Genomic DNA, 23,489 nt, shown 5'->3' with positions numbered 1-23,489 from the left:
CTAGTACTCCAGCTACTATGCCATCTGGAGACCTAAAAAGTCTTTAGAGATAATGTTTATTCCATATTTTTCTTATACATGAGTATGCTTGATGTCTGCAGATTTTACATGACTTAGCCTAGTTTACTCATTTAGTCAGTGGCATACCCAGGACTTGAAGTGGATTTGCACAGGTGGAAAGGATACAGGTAAGATTTGAACTCATGTCTGACTCCAAGGCTCATGCTTTTTCCATTAAACTCTACTAAGGCATCCTACAGACCTCTTCCTCTTAGTCATATTTGAACCACTCCTTTTTGTCCAGTGGAACATTCTTGCTGCTAGCTAAATTCCAACTTTGCACAGAGGGCATCAGTTCCTAAATATTTAAATGGAAGATCCTGGGAGGCTTTTTTTAGAGTTTATCTAGTAAGAGTTTGAAATCCAGAGCCATTTGGCAGTGTCGTTAGAAAATGTAAACATTGTGAGAAATGCCTTTTAGAATTTTAACTCTCGTAGGGCTTATTTTCAAGACAATTTTGATGGAAATTTACTTTTAGTTTGATGGGATATTAACCTCTATCAACATTTTTTTCTGTTTAGCTGTTTTCCTGATTCTATTAAATTTTAGATATCTAGAAAAAATGAATCTGCTTTACTCTGAAATAATTGTGACTTGTCCTATTTAATGCTGTATACCCAGCCCAGGGGTAGGAAACCTGCAGTCTCAAGACCACGTAGGTCCTCAAGTGCAGCCTTTTGACTGAATCCACACTTCACAGAACACATAATAGGATTTATTCTGTAAAACTTGGGTTCACAGGAGAACTTTGTGCACAGCAACGACCACAGTGTGCAAGAGTTTTTTCTGGTAGACTTGGAATTTCGTAATAACACAAGAACTTATTAAAAAAAAAATCCCAATGGTGGTTTTCTAAGGCAAAATGCCTTCCACACTCAGAAAGAAATACGGAAGTCATTCGCAGAATGTAGCAGATCATGTTTGTGTGTGTGTGTATTTTTGTGCATCATGTTTTGATTTGTTATATGATTTCTTCCATTTATTTTAGTTCGACTACATGGCATGACTATGGTGTAAATGTACTCAATGGGAAAGTATATGTAGAACCTATACAGAATTGTATGCGGTCGCGGGGAGGGAGGGGGGTAGTGCGGGGGTAGGTGTAGGGGGGATAAAATCTTAATTTTATGGCAGTGATTGTAAAACATTATAATAAAATAAAATAAAAAAAACACAACAAAAAACTTGGGTTCAGTGAAAAGGCCACACCCAAGGATTAATTAAAGCCACTTGTGGCCTCAAGGCTACAGGTTCCCCACCCCATCCCAGCCTAATGTTAACTGATTTGACATAGGGGGCAGTTCATTAGCTCTCCCAAGTTTGCAGTGGACATTGATTATGTTTAAATGGTATTAGTTGGTGGCAACCTTATGCAGAGTCTATCTCTGCCATGTGTGGGTATACTCATGTCATCAGAATACAAGAAGACTTAACAAAGGCAGTATAATTACTTGTAAACTTGGTGTAAAAATGAAAGGGAATGTTTATAAACTGGTGAAAGGAGGAAGAGTGCTTGCCAGACATTTATGTGATAATTACAGAATAAATCCAAATGAGGAGATTTTTATCTTGACATATTTTAGAAGTGTGAAAATGGGAAAAGAAAGCATGTCGTTTCACTTAGTTAAATGGTTTATAATTTTTATTTGAGGTAGAAAAGCAGGAAAGATGGTGGTTTTGTGCATGTGGGTCTGCTGCATGGATTTGCTGGTGAAACATGGCTTTTAATTCTTCTGTGGCTTTTATCCAGTCAGATCCCTGCCGGCTTTTGACATGGTTCTATGCATGGCTTGTGAAGGGACAGTAAAGATCTATGAAAGGAATCATTGTGACATGGATAGAATACTGGATGTGGGTTGAAGGCCTTCCTTGGATACTAGCTGCATGACTTGGCCATAAAATGGGGGTAATAATAGCACCTACCTTAGAGCATTGTGATAAGGTTGAAGTGATATTATATGTGTAAAGAATTTTGCAAATCTTAAAGCCCTAGATAAATATAGGTGATGATGATGATGATGATGAAAATAGTACTTTAATGAGAGATGCTAAGATGAACAATTAGAAATTATTTGCTTGTTGTGTCACCTGAGGGTAGCTGATACATGAAGGAAAGGGTTTTATGATCACTTGAGCTCTTTGTTGGAAATCTAGAATTGTGTTTTAGGTTTGATGTCCTTACCCCAAAAAAAAAAAAACAACAAATAACATTGCAGCCAAATTATCTAAGAACAAATCATTTCTGAGCCCCAGCTGACAGCCTGGTTATTTCAAGCAGCATATGATGTGACCACATTCCAATATGACTGAAGAATTTGGGCAATCCAACAGGGTACATTGAATAAGCTAATAACAACAGCTCTTATTTTTATAGGTCTACATTATCTTATTTGATCAGCAGTCAACCTTCTGAGGTAGCTTAGTACACATGTATTTATCTTCATTTTACAAATGAATATGCTTGAGGGTCAGAGGGTCTTGCCTAAAGTCATTCATCCAGTAAGTAAGTGGAGGAACTTGCATTCAAATCCAAATTTCTTGTTTCCAAGTCTGGGACTCAGTTTATTAAATTGCAATTTATACACAATTTTTCAGGAACATATATCTAGGTACTTCCACAGTGGGATTTGGCCTGTAGATAGCAATTTCTTAGTCTGCTCCAGGTATTCTCTTGAGATGGCTAGGCAGGCTCACAAGGTAAGTTTAGCAAATAGAAACACAGTTGGAGCAACATCACTATTCTCTGAGGCCAAGAGGAAGCTTTCATAGATGTATGTGAAGAAGCTCCTTTACCTCCTTTTAAAGCATTGAAAATAGACCTTATTATGTTAACTGAATTTTGGATGAGCTGCTCATTAACCACTTCATGGTCAAAGCATGCAAAAACTTCACATTTCCAGCTGACCCAAAGCACTTCCCTTTAGCTCACTATTTTTAGGGGAGAGAAGGGCAGGAGTGCCTAAAATATAATGCTGAAGTGAAGAATCTAGTAGACAGCTGGGAAATCGGGGATTGTATGCAAATAGATCACTTACTATCTTAGACATGTCTGAGGATTCTGAAAGCTGAAAATGGAACTTCTAAATAGACTCCATTCATATGGACTGAGCATCCCCTTCTTAGCTTTCTTTTTCTACAAACGTTTAAATGTAAAGGAAAGTAATTCACAACCAAGGCTCTCTGTATTTGCCTAGCAACCCTCTGATTCTTCTGTCTGTGAAATCTAATCTCGGATTCTTTCCAACAAAATTTAACTGGTGAACATCAACATTAATTTTGGTGGTGGATTATAAAGTAATATACTTTCTCTCCCTTCTCACCTTCCTCTCTTTCCCCCTCTCACCCTTTTAAAAGGAAGTTGGCACCTTTCCCCAGCTCATCTCCTCACTGATGTCCTAGTTAAATAATCCCTAGGTAAGGTTGTTCTGTCTCTTTGTTTTTGGCATCCTTTGGCAAGACATGAACACTTAAATCACAGAATGATAGAATTTTAGAGTGAGAACAGATGTCAAAAGTCATCTAATCCCACCTCTTCATTTTACAGATGAGGAAACTGTGATCCAAACAGGTCACAGAGAATTTGCTGCACAACAAAAACCTAGGGGTCTTAACTCCCAGAAGGGCTCTGTTAACCCCTAATTTTATTGCTTTCAAATTCAGAGGGGCAGATGTCTTTGGGGTCCTTGGGGTAGAGCTAAAATCAGAACCCAGGTCCCCGATTCCCTATCCAGTCCTCCTTTCCTCCATTGGTCCACACCTGTGATTTCATTGATGTAGGGAACTCCCAGGGGGGAAACTCCCTCCACTAATGCAGGCCTAGGCCTGTGGATAGAGATCTCAGCCAGGTTTCAGGTCTTGCCTTTGACATATTCTACCTGTGGCCCCCTGCCCCTCAGGGCAAATTATAGAATTTGTTCTATTTATAGAAATCCTAGAATTTTAGAGGGGGCAGATACTGTAGAGATTCAGTCCAACCCTCTTGTTTTGCAGATAAGAAAACTGAGGCTGAAAGATGAGAAGAAGGAATATAGTTAATCAGTAGCAGACCTGGAAACTAGAACCCAGGCCTTGAAGCTCCTCACCCATTGTTCTAGCCATCAGCCTCAGTGTATCTGTTGTATGTTTCTCCAGTGAATGAGTGAGTTAACCTTATAATTTACCTTTGTTTGTGTTTTAGCCCTTCATTTGAAGGTTAAGTTAATAATTGAATATAAAGGAATATAAGGGAAAATGTTTACAACTGGTACTGTTAAGATTTTTTTGATTCTTTAGGTGTTTCTTTGTGGCTCTGGAAGAAAAGGTCTGCAGAGGTGAAAACAAAAAACTAAAACCTCCAGAAACAAACTTTTCTTATTAAATTATTTTCTCTTTCAAATTTGTATTTCTTGTTTCTTTATACTTTTTTTTCTCCCAGGTAAGGATAATGAAGTATTAATACACAAATATGTGTCAGTTGTGAAGCACTGCCCAGCACATAGTAGGAACTGCATATTCTTGTGGATTCAACAATTGCTTATAATTTTTTTTAGTAACTTCTTTTTGCTACCTAAGAACCTTTGCTCATTTCCAGCTGCTTTTTTTTGTTTCTTTTTTTTGTAGTTGCCAGATTTCCCCTTCTTACTGCATTTCTACTCCTCTGTTTTGATGATGTCTTTGTAATTTAATCAAAGAAGCATAATTCATATAGTTGAATCATTTGAGCTGTCATCCAGATAAGGCCTAAAATAGTCCAATCCATGTGTATGTATATAGCAATGTTAGTGTAGGGCTGCAGGGTTCCTGGAATGATAAACACCTCTCTATGTGCTGACTGGAGTGTGGTGAAGGGAATGTAGGAGTGGTGAAGTTTGTTCTTCTCTCTTTTGGGGAGCTTAGGAATATCCCTGAGTTATGAGTTTTTTGTTTTGTTTTTTGGATGATTTATGGTAGTGTTTTGGTGTGATATCTTGGTTTAATAACAAAATTTTGTTTTTCCCATAGAACATGTTTGTTTGTTTGCTTCCTTCTTACTCAAGATGACAACATGGTAGGACACGTCCCTCCCCCTGCACCTCAGTGGTGGAGCATTTATTTCTGGGTGGAGCATTTATTCTGGAGCATTTATTTTCTTTCACTCTTGTGACCTGTAAGTGGTGTGTGTTTGTTCAAAGAATCATAGCTTTCTATCTGAAAGGGCTCATATGATGATAGATCTTAAGCTGGAAGGAGTTCCAGAGACATTCTAGTGCAACCCCTTCATTTATAAATGAGGCATGTCAAGTCACTGGGGCAGTTAGCATCAGAGATGGGACTTGAACCAAGGTCCTCTGACTACAGAGCTCCTTCACTATATGATGCTACTTTCCAGAGCAGGGCAAGGGGATTAGTGTTCTGAACTGAGAGTCAAGAATACCTGACGGTATTTTGTTTTAGATACTAACTATGTAACATTGGACAAGTCACTGAGCCTTAGTTTGCTTATGTGTTTTCTGAGACTACTGACAATGGTTAGAACAGAAGTTCAGTGCTTGCTTAGGTAACAGAAAGAATCCAGCCTTGGTCTTTCAGTGCTCCATGGATTCTTAAACTGGAATTGGTGAACTTGCTTTTTAAGAAGTATTTTGATAACCATTTCAATATAATTAGTTTCCTTTGCGATCTTGTTTATTTTATGCATTTAAAAACATTATTCTGAGAAAGGATCCGCAGGCTTGATTAGACTGTTAGAGGGGTCTGTGACACATCAGAGGTTCTAAACAGGAAGCCCCACAGTTCATTCTTTCCTCTTTACTTATAGGATGTATTATTAAAAATTTTTAATTATATCAACAAAGCTTAGACATTGGGCATCATCACCAGAAAACCTTTCTCAGGTTCCTGTGGCTTGTGCTTCTTTGGACACCCTGGGCAAGTCACTTGCCTCTTCTGAGCCTCAGTTTCTTATTTATAAAATAGGGATAATAAATTGTTCTGTTTGTCCTTCATTTTTGAAAAGATCATGGCATCAGAGAAATGATGATGTGCCTTGCACTTGATTTCATTTTGAGGGAGGGAGGGCTGTGCAAGGTCACTAGCCTCACTTTCTTCTCCTGAGCCATCTGGATCCAAGGACCAGATATTCATCAAGATTACTGGAGAAGGCCCAGGGTACAATGGGAGACCTTGGCCTTTTAGGCTAAGGTCTTTTCAGGCACTCACTTATAGGGAAGTAACACCCATTGAGTGAATAAGCCTCTTTAAGAAGTAGTCAGGGAGTGGCCCTTTAATGAGCCAAAGGAAAAAATAACTAAATCAAGCTGGAAGGGAAAGAGCAACAGTTAGTATTGATAATTGCTCTAAGCCAGAAGGGTCCAGAGAACTGCCATTAAGTAGAGCTCCGGCAGGGACCTATTGTTGCCTAATCTATGGGCTTCACAATGCAATACATATATCATAGATCAAGACAGGTCCAACTGTCTGACCATAGCTACTAGAGAGGGAAGCACCAACATCTGGGTTTTCAAAGCTGGGGGACTCAGTGGCTACCCAGAAACTCATCTGGCCAAATAACCTTCTTCCAATGACTGAATCCCCTGCTTGTTGCCTAAACTTTTTGCATATAGACATTTGAAATGGCCATGTGCTTTTCCTCATGGATCCTTTCTTAAATTTTATTTTCTATGAACTTTCGGGTATTTCAGTAAGTAGCCTTCCTACATTATAATTACTCTTTTGTGATATTTAGCTTGGTGGATATACAAAGGGAATTTTCTTCTTCCTCTTTCCTTTTTAAGGTCCTTTTGAGTAGATTTACAAAACACCAGAAAAATACATGCTCACCAGCTTTTGTCAGAGATAACAGTGGCGTTTGTCTCAAAGTGATGTTTCTAGAAGCAAATGAGATGATGCATAGAAAGTGCTTTGTAAACTCTGAAGCCTGTGTAGCCATGGGGTATTGTGAACCCCAACTTTCACTTTCTGAGCTGGCTCTTTGCATCTGGTACTAGCAGAGGCAAGTCTGGAGTCCAGAATGGGCTATTCCCTCCTGCTACCTCTCAGTGCTGTAGCTTCTGAGCCTCTCCCAATGTGCTTCCCATTTCCACAATCAGGTACCATGATACCATGAACTCTTTCACACATATCATTTTATTAAACTATAAGGCAGAAATAGGAATAATAACATTTATCTGTTATCAGGCAGAACCAGAAATAATCATAACTTCTACTCAAAGTAAGCAAAAGCAGGAATTATCAAAGCATCATAATCCACCCATATATTTGGGTCATCTTCTCTAATGAAAGGGGAAAACCTGGCACTTACTTATAGAAACTGTGCAGTGAGAAACATGTGTGCTTAGCACAGTACCTGGCACATAGTAGGTAGGCACTTAATAATTGTTGCTTGCTTGATTGATGAGTACAAAAACTCATGTATATGGAACAACTCATGACTGAACCAGAGGCCTTTCTTTTTGATCCTTCCCTGCTGGGCAAAGCTGTTTATTGTCTTCTCTCCTGCTGATGAAGCAATGACAAGCTTATTATTTTTAATGTTATTATTCTAAAGCTCACAGCCACCCTTAATAGGACATTGAGTAAATTATGCTATTGTAGTGACCAGCAATTCCATTTAAGCTGGAGAGCTGCTCAGCTCTTAAATCTGCAAAGAACAGGAGAATTCTGCATGCTCCTGTTAGTGCCTAACTCCTCTCAGCAAAGTAGATGCACAGTCTCTTTCTTTCTCTGTTTCTTCTGGCAGAACAAGGCCCCAAGGAGTTTTCCTGAGATATTTCTTCTCTTAGGGACTGAAGGGAAATAAGTCCTGGTAGCTCATCACAAGGCAGCAGGATTCAGCTCTTCCAGTGAGCTTCCAGTAGCTGCTCCAAGCCTTTCATTAGCCAAAGCAGCATCTCTTAGCCTATAGTGAAACAGCTGAAAAGTCAGCTGGCTCAACTGTCTTCTGTCCTCAGTCTCCTGGAGCTTTTCTACTCTGCTTACTATTTTGCTTTTTCTCTCTGTCTTTTCCTGTAGCTTTTTCTCTGGTTTCTTAACTGTATCTAGTGCCTCATGGCAAATTCTCTTGATGGTAAACTCATGGTAAAACTCAAGAAATGCAGCATTCTTCAGGTATGATCCCAATACTTCTTATATGATCTTCCCATCGTCCCCCAATAGTTATTTGATTTACAGCTGTTTAAGTTGAACTGTTAAAACTCTAAAAACAATGACATGCAAATGAATGAAGGGATCCCAGTGCCCTGTAGCCACTGTTAGACCTAGTTATTACTCAGTCTTCAACCAGATCTCAGTACATTCATCTGAGGAGCATTTCCATACTGGTTATCAGAACTGTCTTCATTTGGGAGCCTTTGTTTCTTAGAATTTTATCAGTTTTCCTTACAGAAATGTACTTTTCCTGCCCTTTTCAGCATCCAAATTTGTTCATGTATAAAAGGGGCAGTACCTTATACCTATACAAATATGAACCATTATTATTACTTGTCAAGGAGTACTGTAAGTCTTCTAAGCAGTTTACAGTCCAGAGTAAAACAAGTGGCAGAGAATACTTAAAGCTGAATAATTTCCATCAGTTAAGAAAGGTAGGAATTAAATTAGTTGTTTAGCATGTTGTGTAACTATAATCAGTCAGTTATTCATGTGAAGTAGCTTTCATACGTCTATTTATAATTAATAGGGGTATTTAAAGCTTAGAAGTGCTGGCAATTATGCAATAAGGAGGTGGTTTCAATATTTTAACAATAATATTTTTAATGGATTTCCCTCCTATGTGTGTACACATGTGTATCTGCAAGCATACACACCACAGAGACACACACACACACACACACACAATCTACAAATATACAAATGCTGTTGCTACTTGTGATTGTCTGTTGTCAATGGAGCCAGGGAGCAAATTTGTCTTAAAAATGTATGATGATACTTAATGACATGGCATCACCTTTCAGAGCAGTATATTCCCTTAGTTATTCAGAATTGAGGGTTTCTCAATAAGTATATTTTCCAGATAATTATAACTTTATGCTTAATAACCTAAAATTTGTTTCAACCATTTTGAATGGAAATTTTTCTAAAATTTATTACACATCTTATTGTTGTTTGTTCTTGTCTGACTCTTCATGACCCCATATGGGGTTTTCTTGGCAAAGATACTGGAGTGGTTTGCCATTTCCTTCTCCAATGGAGTAAGGCAAGCAGAGGTTAAGTTACTTGCCTAGGGTTACACAGCCAGTAAGTGTCTAAGGTTGAATTTGAACTCAGGTCTTTTCTTATTCCAGGCCAGTGCTCTATCTGCTGAGCCACTTAATTCCCTCCAAGAATGTATGTAGGACATAATTGATTCCCATGATGTCATTCTCAAAGATTCAGGGACATACCCTCAGAGTATCCTAGTTTCTTCTTAGTATCCCATTATGTGTTGTTATCCATTAATTTAGCTGAACCTTTTAAAACAATCTATTTTACATTTAAAATTTTTAACTGCTTGTAGTAATTGGTTCCATAAATTTAATTCCTGGTTTGTGGACTGTATCCTTTTATTTGTTCTAAACTTCTCTCTCAGACTTCAAAGACTTGCCATTCATTTCAGGTTTTTTGAACAAGGTTGTAGTTACCTTATTAATATTATTTTAATGTTTATATGAATAAGTACTGAATCATTTTAGTCCAGCCTAATATATCAGTACTGTTATTCCCTTAGTCATTTGATTTTTGTTTTCCAATTCTAGCTTTCATGGGGTGCTGAGATTAGATTGAAGTTTTATATAAGAAAAAAATTACTTTTTTCTATTTTGTTTCCAGTGCCTTTTGGAGAGGTAGTGTGCCATAGTAGATAGAAGGCCAGTATTGGCGTCAAGAAAATCTGGGTTCAATTCCTTCCTCTGAAACAGACTAACTTTATGACCATGGGCAAGTCCCTTAACCTCTCAGAGACCTAGACAACTCACTAAAATGATAAGTTAAGGGTGATCATTGATGGAGAGAGTTTCTACATGGGTTCCTTCCTATATGGATGAAATCACAACATTAAAACATAAAAACCAAAACATTAAGTATCATTCAAAAAAATTTTTGTTTTCCAACAAGATACAGATTGTACTAAACTTAATTTTAAGTTCTTTATTTTTGACAATTTAGGACTGCTACTTTGAGGTTTAAAGTTTCTTCTGCCATATTCCTGGACCACAGATGACCAGCAAGCTTTTGAGGGCTAGGACTCTTGTCTTTGTTAACCTTCAGATGGGCATAGCACTATGAAGATACTGCAAGGATTCTGCAAAGTCTGCTTAGTAGCTGTATGATATTTGTAGGAATTATCCGTCTTTTTTTCCCTAAAGTATGGAATATATCTCAGGAGGAGAGAGGCATTTCTCCTTTTTACTTGTTGTTTTGAAAAACCACCACAAAATACTTTTTAAAGGATCCAATGGCATCTGTTTTTCTAGTATTTTGTTTCCTGGTTCAGAGAATATGAAAATATAGGAGTAGAAAAGTGATTTATTTATTTGTGCTATTATACTTCATGGAAAGATGAAGTAGAATGCACTGTTCATAACATCGTTCAACATTTAATACAAGGCTGTATGACAGCTTGAGGATCCAAAAGCATTTCAATAGGCCCTAGGATGATGGACCAAATCTTAATCACATCACATTCATAGAGATACGTAAAGGCCTACATTTGAGTTTAATAACTCAGGGTGGTGGTAGCATAACTAGATAGCAGTTCATGTGAAAAAGCTCTGGATCAGAAGCTCAAATATGAGTCAGTTATGTGACACGGCCACTAACACAACTAACAGACTCTGGTGGTATTGAATAGAGGCACTTCTTTGTAGTGTGAAGAAAGTGATAGTTCTGCTGGACTCTGCCCTGGTCAGACTACATCTAGAATATCGTGTGCTTTTCTGGGAGCCACATTTTAGGAAAGATATTGGCATAGTAGAATTTAGAAAATGGAGGGTGATTGGTATTTGGTGGGAATTGGTGATAAGTGATTTACTCCGTAAGAGAGAAACTTGAGTTTGTTGTCTCCAAGTATTTGAAGGACTCAACTGGAAGGAAGGATTAGATTTTTTTTTTCCTGCTTAGCTCCAGGGGTCAGAACTAGGATGAATGGGTAGATGTTACTGAGAGGCATATTTTGGCTTACTGTGTAAGGAAAAGGTTCTAACAATTAGACCTGGTCAGAAGTGGAATGAGCTATTTTGGGCAGTGGAGATTATATCCTTACTCGAGATAATCAAGAGAAATCTGGAAGATCACTTTGGTAGTATAGTTGTAGATAGCATTCCTGTTTAGGCACAGGTTGAACTAGATGAATTATGAGCGTCCTTTCAGCTCTGAAATTTCATGATTTGGTGGTTCATTACTTGGTATTTGCATGGTGATTGTCATTTTCCTAAAACACTGATCTGACCCATATAATTTTTCTATTCAAAGATCTTGAATGCCTCCCTGTTTCTTTTAGGATAAAATTCATAATCCTTAGCCTGGCCACCTACTTTTCTAGACTTTTTTTAGCTGTTACTCTCCATTCCTGTCAAACTGACCTACTAGTTGGTCCTTTTTACCTCCCATTTTTATGCTTTTTTTCTTTTAGAATTTTATTTGTAAACTGGACTTATCAAACACCAGATTTCCATATATATATATAATAGAACAGAAGAAGAATTATTCATGAAACTTATTTTAAAAAAACAATCATACAAGCCTATATCGAATTGCTTGCCTTCTCAATGGGGGTAGGGTGGGGAGGGAGAAAGGGAGAGAATTTGGAACTCAAAGTTTTAAAGATGAATGTTAAAAATTGTTTTTACATGTAACTGGGGACAATAAAACACTAAATAAAAATTACAGATAACTCCAATTACACATAGTTTTCTCCCTTTTGTGTTTTACCAAGTGTGTTCCATATCTGACATTACTTCCTATGGAAGAATCCTAGCTTCCTTCCAGTAGCTTAGTTGCTACTTCCTCCTTGAGGCCTTTCCTGCTTGAGATGACTTTATCTTGTTTTTTATAAACCTTAAATATTGCAGAGAAGGTGCTGACCTGCTTTAGTAGAGGGTTCAGTCTCTTATTCCTTGTTATTTACAGTTAATTGTGTGCATGTATGCCCTTGATGGCAAGGGCTGCTTTGGGCATTGTCCTGGTATTCCCAGTGACTGGGGTGGGGATCAGACCTCTGGCACAGGGAACTCCCAATGAGGACATTTCCTCTCTTTACCAGTTTGCAGTGGCTGTTGGTTGGCAACTCTTAAGAGAATTGTTTGGGGGGCTACTGAAGAGTTAAGTGTTGAGTTCTCAAGTTCAAGTTCACACAACCAGTCTGTGTCCCAGGGTGCAGTTTTGCCCTCTTTGTAACTCTGAGACCTGCTCTTTATCCAGTGTTCTCACTGCTTTGCACAAAGTAGATGCTTAAAAAGGATTGAATTGAGTTTGAAGTGTTTCCCCTGTGCTTAGAACTGGACTCACCCTGACTGTTCCGTTCATGTAGAGGTAGAGGCTGTTTTAGGCAGCACTGAGACCCCTTAGTGCATCATCTCCTACCCTAGAGGTAGAGCTAGCTCCAAAAGCCTATCCAAAAACCTGCCTTGCTCAGGCTTTCTAGTGCAGTTGTCAGCCCTTTTCTCTAGGTTAACTTAATTTGATCACTTGGTGTGCTATAGTTTGTAGACTTCTCACTGAAATAATGGAAGCATTTTGGGGGGATGGGGCCCTTTCAGGCAATTGTGTTTTCTCTTGCCTTTAAGGGGAGTGGTGACTATTTAAGGAGGTAAATGTCGAAGTGGATAGAACTCCTGGCATCAGACACTTGCTGTGTGACTCCAGTCAAGTCACTTCATCCTGTTTGCCTCAGTTTCCTCATCTGTAAAATGAGCTAGAGAAGGAAATGACAAACCTCTCCAATATCTTTGCCAAGAAAACCCCAAATGGGGTCATGAAGGCTCGGATGCAACCGGGCAACAACAACAAAAGTGATTGTTTATCTGGACAAATAGGAATTGACATTCCTTTGTGGAATGTTGGCTTCCATTTAGTTGATTTAATCAGTATATGAAATAGGTTTTTTGTTTTAACTTTTTTTTGGCTAGGCAGGATTAGAGGACCTTCTCAGAACAGAATAGGATATTTTTCAACCGAGTCAGATCATGAGATTTAATTTTATTTATTTCATGAAGTCATAGCAGGAAAAGAACTCAAAGTTAGGTTTTAGATATATAAACATAAAGTCTGCACCTCTAACTATTTCCAGACTTGGAGGTCTGTGATTGTTCCAGAACCCTTACCTTGTACTGGGTAGCAGTATTCTTCTACCCTAATTTTTTCTGTTAGTCATAACAATTAAAATTTTTCAGAATAGCATACCCTATGCACTGATTTTAAAAAAATTTATAGTAGTAGCTAGCTGGAATATCATTTAAGATTAAAGTGCCTGACCCTGTCTGCTCAAATATTCCATTTTGATGATAATAATTTTTGTTTAGAATTCTGTTCTTTTATATATGGTAGTATATTTGGTCTTTACAACAATTCATTTGAACTCAAAAAATATCTATTAAGCAGTTGCTCCATGCACGGCACTATGCTTAGGACTGGGTATGCAAAAACAAAACAAAACAACATTTGGAGGTAAGTGGGTAGCAGATATTATTAAGGCTTTTGGCAATTTGTCTCTTGTCAACTTCTAGCTCCTGGACCTCTTGTCCTACAGGCTTTCTCCTTGTCAGTGTCTATACCTGCTCCTCCTTTTGGAGTTGGTGTGGGTGCTGGTTACTAGGAAAACCCCTTAGCAACTCTTGGCACATGGTTGATGGAGTGTTAGAGTGTCCCCTTGCACCCCTTTTTAAAACAGATTAATTTAAAAATGATTTTTTAAATGAGAGAACATAAAGATTTTTTACTTTTATATTAAAAAGTTTTACCTTGTCACACATTCTAAAATCATGAGTTGTTGAGGGTAAACCATTTTTTTTTTTTGAAAACTGGTAATAAAAAAAAGTATACACTTCTGTTTGAGTAGAAGTTGTGTTTGGGAAGGGGATGTTACCTTTTTTCTCATGTGGTTTTTTTTTTTTATAAGCTAGTCAAGCCTAATTGCTTAACATACATATGCTATTTCATGTGTTCTTTTTAAAAAAGACTCAGTTCCAAACCAGTTAATCTTGAAGAGCCTGATTGTACTACTTTAATAATATATGTTTTCCTATACTTTTCTGAGAAGCTCAAAAAGTTTTCATTCTTGTTTAAAGCCCCATGACCCTCTCAACAATTGTATAAGGTAGATAGGTCAGAAATAATGTTACTCCCATTTAATAGATTTTTGGAAGTTGAGGCTCAGAGATATTAAATGAAACCCCTCCCCCGCAACTAGTTAGTGGCAGAATCTCAAATAGACCCTAACTCTGTACTAAGGAATAAACAGTTAGCTCCTATAAGTCTCCCCTATTTCTGTCCTGGTTTCTCTGTTCTGGGTAGCCCTGTCTTAATTGCCTGTCTTCCTGGGTACATTTATGACACATACATGTCAGCATGTATTTTGGGGTGGGAGAGGTTTTTAGTCACTGGTTGAGCAGCATCCTCGGGCAAATTAGGAGGGGGAGTGGTGGCCACATATGTCCTCTGTGACCTAGGGCAGATCTTCTTCTTTGGACTAAAGATTCCTCACGTATAAAAATGAAAGATTTGGACTTTGGTGATCTCTAAGGTTCCTTCTGCATATAAATCTGTGATTCTGTGAATCCTGAACTTCCAGTGTCTGGTGTTTTCAACTCTACAATGTATATATACTTTGAAGTCCTTTGGTTGAAAATTGCTATGAGCTCTCAAGAGGACTACTTGAAATTTTGTTTTGGCAAACAAATGTCTAGTTCTGCTTTCGTAACATCTTGTCTTGTCAGTTCTGTCTCCACTTAGTCTCTCATCTGTCCACCCCCTTCTCTCATGCACAACAGTTCAGACTCTCCTTAGCTTGAACAATTGCAGTAGCCCCTAAATGTGGTCTGCCTGTGTCAGTCCCTTTCCTCTCCAGTTCCTTATTTTTATGCTTAAAGCCCAAGTCTTAACCATGCCACCTTCCTAATGAGGAAATCATAGTGGTTCCCTATTCCCTTTAGGAAACCATATAAACTCTAGGAGTTTAAGCCATTCACAGTCTGGTTCCGGCCTACATTTTCAGACTCATTCCTTCCATCAGCCAAAGTGGAGAGATGGAGCTGCCTTCTTCCTCCTCATGGCCTAGTTGCTCTTCCCAGAATTCCTCAACTGGAGACCTTTGTAGAAGCTGTCCACCCATGCCAGGAATTAACTCCCTCCTTACCCAGACTAACGTTTAGCCTTCTTTCAAAGCTCAACTCAGCAGCACATTTCTACAGCTCAATTCCGATAATTGTTAGTTCTGTCTTCCTCCTTCAGTTTTCTTGTATTTGCTTTCGTTCACATGTTGTATCCCTTATTAGGATAGTAGACTTCTTGAGGAGAGGGGGCGTTTTTTTCATTTGGCCTTTATCCATTGGTTTTTATCATGTTATATGCTGACTGAACCTGTGGTTGAATTTACTCCTCAGCATCTAACATACTTGCTGGATAAAGCAAGGTCTATCACCTAGTGTTAAACTCTACTGTAATTTATGTCGAATAATATAAAATAAATCTGTATCCTTCAACACACCTTTAACTTGTGTAGATTAGGCTTTTTAAATGCCCTTAACTCATTTCCATAATTCCTTGTTCCTTCTCCTGTGAGTTTGTGTTTTCCCCACCCTCTTTGGATTCCTCCTACCTTAATTAAGTGAATTGAGACTGGGTATTTTGTTACCACCTTAGATATAGCTGGAGGTCCGTGGTGAGTTTAATTATATTCATTCCAATTTGATTTCCTACACCCTTTCTGACTATCTCTCTTAGAATCAGAACCCCAGGCTATTCTTTGTTATCAGATGGTTGTTGATGAGTTATACACAAGTGCAGCCTTTCATTGGCAAGGTCTGTGACCTCCAAATGTTTTAACAAGTCAGGTTTTCCCAGGTAATGTAGCTTATTCAGGTCATTGGTGAAATTTAAGTACACTTTGCTGAGAGACTGTTTTCCTTACTCTCCCAAGTTTTTTACTGTTCAGTTTTCTCCAAATCTGTGACTGAGAACAATGCTGGAAGAAAATTCAATTATTTGGCTTTTCTCCTTTGACCTAAGTAGAAGACTCCCCCAGCTGCAAGGCTGTTGGTGCCAGCTTGACTATAGCTCTGATGAATCTGTGCCCCTGCCCATAATATGGCCATCACATGAATCTGCCTTAAGAAACTTAAAAGGGAGAGAGGAGGACATGTGTGTTTTGTAAAGGAATGACCACAGTGAGTTATATGCATAACATCTGTCTCTTAGTGTGCTCTTTTGATGGCATGGGTATTTGATTTAGCAGTTTGCAGTACAGGGTGTTCCTTTCACATAGTGAGAGTGCATAAAGATAAAGGAATATTTCTGATAAGACTTTCTCTTAGAGAGGTAGTAAGATGAAGCAGATGGCAGCAAGTGGTAAATCAAGTTAAAAGAATGCATCCTAGAATAAGAGCGTGTTAGAAGTAAAAGGGACCCTAGAGGTCACCTAGGCCGAGGTGACTTTCATAGACCCTTTTGGCAGTCTAGTGAAGCCTATGGAACTTTTTTCAGAATAATATTTTTTAAGGCATACAGTAAAATATGTAGGATTGATGGGGTGCTTGAGTCCCCGTGCTTGAATCTCAATTCTAAAATCATATTTCTCTCTAAAATCACATTTCTCCCTAGCCTTTTTTTTAAAATTAATTTATTTGTTTTCAGTTTTCTACAATCACTTCCATATATCTTAGAGTATTCCCCCCTCCTTCACCCCTCTGTCCCTGAGTCGGCGTGCAGTCTTATATAGGTTCTACACATATTCTTATTAAAAACATTTTCACCTTAGTCATGTTGCATAGAGGAATTAAAATGAATGGGAGAAACCATAAAACAAAACAAAACATAACACAAGAGAAAATGATCTACTTCATTCTGCAATCCAATTCCATAGTTCTTTTTCTGGATGTGGAAGGTATTTTGCCTCGAGTCCACTGGAAATTTTTTAAGTCCTTGCATTGCTGTGAAGGGCTAAGTCTACCAGAAAAATTCCTTGCACACTGTGGTTGTTGCTGTGCACAAAGTTCTCCTGGTTCTGCTCCTTTCACTCAGCATCAGGTCATATAAGTCCTTCCAGGCCTCTCTGAAGTCTTCCTGTTCATCTTTTCTTATAGCGTAATAGTATTCCATTACATTCATATACCACAACTTGTTCAGCCATTCCTCAGTTGATGGGCATCCCCTCGATTTCCATTTCTTGACCACCACAAAGAGAGCTGCTGTAATATATACATATATAATGTATATATAACTTATGATATTATAATAATATTATATATTATATATAGGTATATAATATGTAATAATATACATTATATGTAATATTATAATAATATTGTATATAATATATAGCATACATTATATATATTATAATAATATTGTATATAATATATAATAATAAACATTATATAATATAATAGTATTGTATATAATATATACATAATATATAATATATATTATATGTAACATAATATGTACAATATTTTTGTACATGTGGGTCCCTTTCCCATTTTTATGATCTCTTTGATACAGTCCTAGGAGCGGTATTGCTGGGTCAAAGGGTATGCACATTTTTGTAGCCCTTTGGGCATAGTTCCAAATTGCCCTCCAGAATGGTTGGATCAACTCACAGTTCCAGCAGCAATGAATTAGTGTTCCAACTCTCCCATATCATCTCCAACATTTATCATCTTCCTGTTCTGTCATGTTTGCCAATCTGATGGGTGTGATGTGGTACCTCAGAGTTGTTTTGATTTGCATCTCTCTAATGAGTAGTGATTTAGAGCATTTTTTCATATGACTATAGATAGCTTTAATTTCTTCCTCTGAAAACTGCCCAGGCAGTTTCTCCCCAGCCCAAGGACAGGCTGCCCTACATTTCTCTTGATACAGTAGCCAGCTGCACTTGTAGAATTTATTAGTTTGAATCAACTGTATGCTGGCTGAACCAGCTGTGTACTGGGTCACAAAGATATTTACTACTCACTGACCAATCACATGTATCCTAGACTTAGACATTCGTATACTCCCTTACATTTATCTTGTCTAACAAGACATTGATGGGAGCAGCCTGGGTATTTCTCAGTTAGCCTTGACTGTTAGTTGACTTAGTGACATTTCAGGCCTAAAACCACACCTCCAGGTTAGTCCTCTTTGGACTATTTCCCAGTGAACTCTGGGTAAAATGCCTGTGTAGTAGGTACTAAAAGTGCATGTTTCTTTAAGAACTAACTACTCCTTAACCACTCCCTAATCCTGCCCTGAATCACCTAGTTAGCATATTTGGCACATGTTTTACTATTGAATATCCTGTATAAACTTTAACTGTACCCTCTAAGGTTGCAGAACTCTTAAGAACTCTTGCCCTTTGAGAAGCGTAATAAATCTTTACCACTTTGACTTTAAGAATGCTTGAGTCTGTGAATTTTTCCAGGATGGCCCACACAAGGCACTCCAGTCTTGGGGTTCCTGTATCTTTCCAGCTCTCACCAGGGTTACAAAGAAATTAACTGGAATAGTTATCAAAACTTTTTTTAATCCACATACTGTTTGTTAAGAACCCTTGATCTAGTCTAATCCCCCATTTTAGAGATGGGGAAACTGAGGTCCAAAGAGGAATTGACCTGCCTTCTGAAAAAAAATAAGTGGCAGAGCAAGAACTCTGGTTACTTAATTCATTGTCTACATTTTTAACTTAGTGATCTCAGTTCCAGAAGACTATGAACGTGCAATTCAGTTCAACAAGCATTTATTGAGGCAGTTAGGTAATGTAGTGATTGATTATGCTGGAGTTAGAGTCCTGAAGACCTGAGTTCAAATTCTACCTCTGACGTTTATTACCTGTGTGACTTTGGGAAAATCATTTTACCTCTTCCTGCTTCAGTTTCCACATCTGTAAAATGGCAATAATAATAGCCCCTACCTCCCAGGGTTGTTGTGAAAAATGGTTAAAATAATATATGTAAAGCACTTTGCAAATCTTAAAGTACTTTATAAATATTAACTTATTATTTATGAGGTACTTATTCATATTCTAGGCACTAGAAATAATGCAAAGATAAGAGAGAAACTCTTTCTCTCATGAGACATCTTTCTCTGGTCGTTTCTGAGTGAACTTGATTTGTTTGAATAACTAGCAGTGAAATTTCAGAAAATAGATGTTATATTCTTTAGGTTCCAAAAGCAAGGAAAAAGCAAAAATTAAAGGAAGAGGGCATGGAACCCAGAAAATGTCTGTTATCTATCAATTCAAGGAATATATCTGAAAAGGAATAATGAACTTGGTGAAGATTTTTTGCTTGTTATCCTGTTAAGATACGTTTAACATTGGTATCCAGCCGTATTGTGCTCCTTGAAAAATGTATGTGGCTATCATTTCACAGCCACCTGAAATAGTGAACTAAAAAAGTTTTCCTGGTTACTTAGAGTCAAACTATGGTTTTAGTCCTTGTTCTTTACCTTACTCTAAGTTGGAAATGACTTGAAAACTGATGGCAATGTTAAGAGCTTTCGGTTTTCAAAGTAACCAATGGTACTGCTTTGGAAATGTATACTTTGCAGCATAGCAAAAAAAAATGTGGTGTGCAGTGGATACCTTTCTCTTCCTCTTAGACTCCCTCTCCCTTGGACTAGAGTTACATCTTTTACCCATGTGCTTCCCCCCCACCCCCCAACCTTTAGGGAGGACATGTGGGTACTACTCAACTATCAAAGTCATAGGTCTAACACTGGTATGGATGAGGGGATGAGGGTGAGAGTGAGGGTGAAAGTGAGGGGTGTGTGTGTGTGTGTATGTGTGTGAACAGCAAAAATAATCATCATGTTTATTCACTAGCACATGAAAGCACTCAAATTTTAATAGTCCATCCATAAACTTGAGTCCCAATCCCAGAGAGTGAGTGTTCACTGAAGCTTAGAGTTAAGTCACATGAGTGTGGAAATCCATGTGTCCAAGGCTATTCTTGACTTTGGACCAAAGGCCTGAATGTCAGAAATCTCTTTTAGGAAATGATCTGCACCATATGTTATCTCTTTCTCTTTTGAGCCTCTCTGCTCTACAGCTAGATAAGGTTATTTCTCTACTACTCTTGGGCCACTGAGGTAGTGTTAAGTTCTGTTAATAAGCTGCAGCATTTGTACTGTTTCCCTGAAACTGAAATCTTGAACCTAAGGGTTATTGATTTCGGGTCTCTTCCTTTATCTGAACTTGGAAGCAGTATTGAGCCATTTTAGGGACAAGCAGCTTCCCAGGTCTGCCCTTTGTACTAGGAGGAGAATTTTCCTTTAAGGTAGAAGGTAGTAGAAGGCAATGCAATCATGCCCCTGAGGGGTTTCCCCCTGACAAGTTCTGTGGATGATGCTAAAGCGTAGTGAGCTCAGACAGCTTTTCACCAGGTGGATGCTGCTTCTTCCAGTCAGGTTATTTTTTTTCTTTTAAAAAAATTTTAACATTTGATTTTTATATTTTGAGTTCGCTATTCTCTCTTTCCCAGGCCCCATTGGGAAGGCAGGTAATATGATAACCCCTTGTACGTATGAAGTCATGCAAAACATTTCCATATTTTGTTGTTTGTTCGTTTCAGTCCTGTCTGACTTTTCATGCCCCGTTTGGGATTTTCTTGGCAAAGATACTGTAGTGTCTTGACATTTCCTTCTGCAGCTCACTCTACACTTGAGGAAACTGAGGCTGAAATAGGTTAAGTGACTTGCCCAGGTCCACCTTGCTAATAAGGGCCTGAGGCTGGATTTGAATGAGGTCTTCCTGACTTCAGGTCCAGCACTTATCCACTGCACCACCTAGCTATCATGTATTTCTGTATTGGCCATGGTTTTTTTTTGTTTTTTTTTTTAAAGGCAAGGACACTAAAGTGAAGAAAAAAAACAACCCACCAGAGTTCATCATTTCGCTCCCTGGAAATGGATGGCATATTTCATCATGAGTGTTTTGGAGTTGTCTTGGATCATTATATTGATTAGAGTAGCTAAGTCTTTCATAGTTGATCATCCTTACAGTATTGCTTTTATTGTAGATGATGTTCTCATTTCACTTTGCATCACTTAATATAGGTCTTCCCAGGTTTTTCTGAAAGCATCCTGCTCATTATTTCTTATAGCACAATAATATTCCCTCACAATCTTATACTACTACTGTGTGTTCAGCCATTCCCCAACTGATGGGCATCTCCTCAATTTCCAATTCTTTGCCACTACAGAAAGAGTTGCTAGAAATATTTTTACACAAATAGGTCACTTCCCTTTTTCTTTGATCTCTTTGAGCTACATCTCTAGTCAGTTTCCAAAGCTACAGCAGTCACCTCTAATCAGAGAGCTCCCTGCATGAGAGGCAGAACTTGCCTATCAGTTTTGCTTAGCTCATCAGTTTCTGAATTCTGTCTTCTGGCAGCACCTTTTCTCTTAGACTTCTCTTGTGTTCTCTCATACTAACTTTTCATTCTTCTGATTTTCTTATCTTCTTTCTCCTAAGCTTTTAAGATCTCATAGCATGGCATCCTCATGAGTAGTGATCTATCTCTAACTCATGTTGGAAAAAACCCAAATGCATGGCTACAGCAGTTACAAGGTAAATTATACACTTTTCCTGTAGCTTCCAAACAATTTTGCGATTTAGAGTTTCTTAGCTATATCTTTAAAAATCTCTTTCTCCAAAATTCTGAATAACTTATGATTGTCTATTGTTATTTAGTATTAAAAAAATCTTTATAATTTTAGAAATGTAAAAGGTAGCATTTGGGATCTTCTCCATATGATTGCTTGTTTATACATATATCTGTTCATAAAAATGCTAACAAAGATTAAAAGAGCAACCAGTCAGCTTCTTGCTTGGTAAACTCTTCTCTGTTAACTCTTTTAGGCAGTGGTGCTACTGCTGTGGTCCAGGCTGCACTATGCAAACCCCGTCAAGAACGAGTAGCAATAAAACGCATCAACTTAGAAAAATGCCAGACGAGCATGGATGAACTACTAGTAAGTAAACATGAGTGGAACAAGTGATGATTTATTTCTCTTATGTTTTTTTTCTGAACTGATAAAATGGATTGGAAAAGAGAGTAGCAACTTGGGTCTATTAGTTTTGAAGCATTTATTTCTTAAGAAGCCAGTTAGAAACTCCCCTCAAATTTTTAATTAGTATGGTAAGGACACCTAACATTTATAATGTTTTAATTAAATTCAGTAAGTATTTTATAAGAACTTGTTATATACAAAATATTGTGCTAGGTTGGGGAATACAGAGGTGAATAAAACTTGGTCCCTTCTAATAAGGAACTTATAATCTAATTGAGTACATCAGTTAGAACCAGGGGTAGATGGATTAGTAGATCATAAACAAGTAGAGGTGGGTAAGGATATACTTTCCATGATGTTTGAAAGATGAAGGATAATAACAATGAGGCAAGACAGGAGAAGGACAAATATACATATTTCTAAAAAGGGAGAAGAGGGTGGAAATTGCATACTATTGGTCAGTGGGCTTTCTGGAGACCTGGCAAAATTCTAGAATCACTAAAAGATCTTCAGTAGAATGCAAATCTGCTGTTGATTCAAAATTAGAAAGTATAGATACCATATTGGATGCTACAATTCAAATCTAGAAAGATCTCTACAGACTAGAACATTGGGCTAAAACACAGATATTTTTTGGTCAGGACCTGAAATTTCACTGTAATTTCAGTGAAGCTTAGGAACCTTAATAGGGATAAATATAAAATCTTACACATAGGTCCAAAAAATCCTCTTTACATCTTCAAGATAGTGAGGACATAAGAGATAGCAGTTCATCAGAAAAAGATTGAAGAGTATTAGTGAACTGTAAGCTCAAAATGGGTCAGCAAAGCGATATAGTAGTTAAAAAAGCTAATGTGATGTTAGGCTACACTAAGACAGCTACAGTTGTGCCTCTGTTATAGGACTAGTCCTTAGGCATAATGCATCTTGAGTATTATGCTCAGTTCTAGACATAGCCTTTTAGGAAGGATGTGAATGAGTTGGAGAGTATTCAGAGGAGAGTGGTCAAGATGATGGAAGGCCTGGATGGTGTCATGAAGTTCATCTACGTAACCAGGGATGCTTTGCCTAGATAAGAGAAGACTTGATAGGAGGAGTATGTGTGTGTGTGTGTGTGTGTGTGTGTGTGTGTGTGTGTGTGCGCGCGTGTGTGCGTGTACATATATACATGTACATACACACACATACACATATATACATATATACGTGGGTGTGTTTGTGTGTCTGTGTGTATGTTTATCCTTTAAGTATTTGGTTATTTTACCTAGCCCCA

At 37.9% G+C, this 23,489-nt stretch overlaps 1 protein-coding gene across 9 annotated transcripts in view; it reads left to right on the top strand.

The window, feature by feature from the left end:
• STK39 (serine/threonine kinase 39) overlaps positions 1-23,489 on the top strand; it is a 320,433-nt gene that overhangs the window by 55,272 nt on the left and 241,672 nt on the right. For 8 of the 9 annotated variants that reach the window (XM_072612215.1, XM_072612214.1, XM_072612213.1 and 5 more), the window contains one exon: positions 22,065-22,177. In XM_072612215.1, the coding sequence (XP_072468316.1) occupies positions 22,065-22,177 (113 nt within the window). Of the gene's footprint in view, positions 1-1,210; positions 4,200-22,064; positions 22,178-23,489 lie in introns of those variants that run through there. The other variant, XM_072612219.1, reaches the window with a different exon arrangement.

This window comes from Notamacropus eugenii, chromosome 5 (genome assembly GCF_028372415.1).
Source record: "Notamacropus eugenii isolate mMacEug1 chromosome 5, mMacEug1.pri_v2, whole genome shotgun sequence".
NCBI lineage: Eukaryota > Metazoa > Chordata > Mammalia > Diprotodontia > Macropodidae > Notamacropus > Notamacropus eugenii.
Note: the sequence above shows the minus strand (reverse complement) of the source record. Positions and strands in the feature narration are given on the sequence as shown.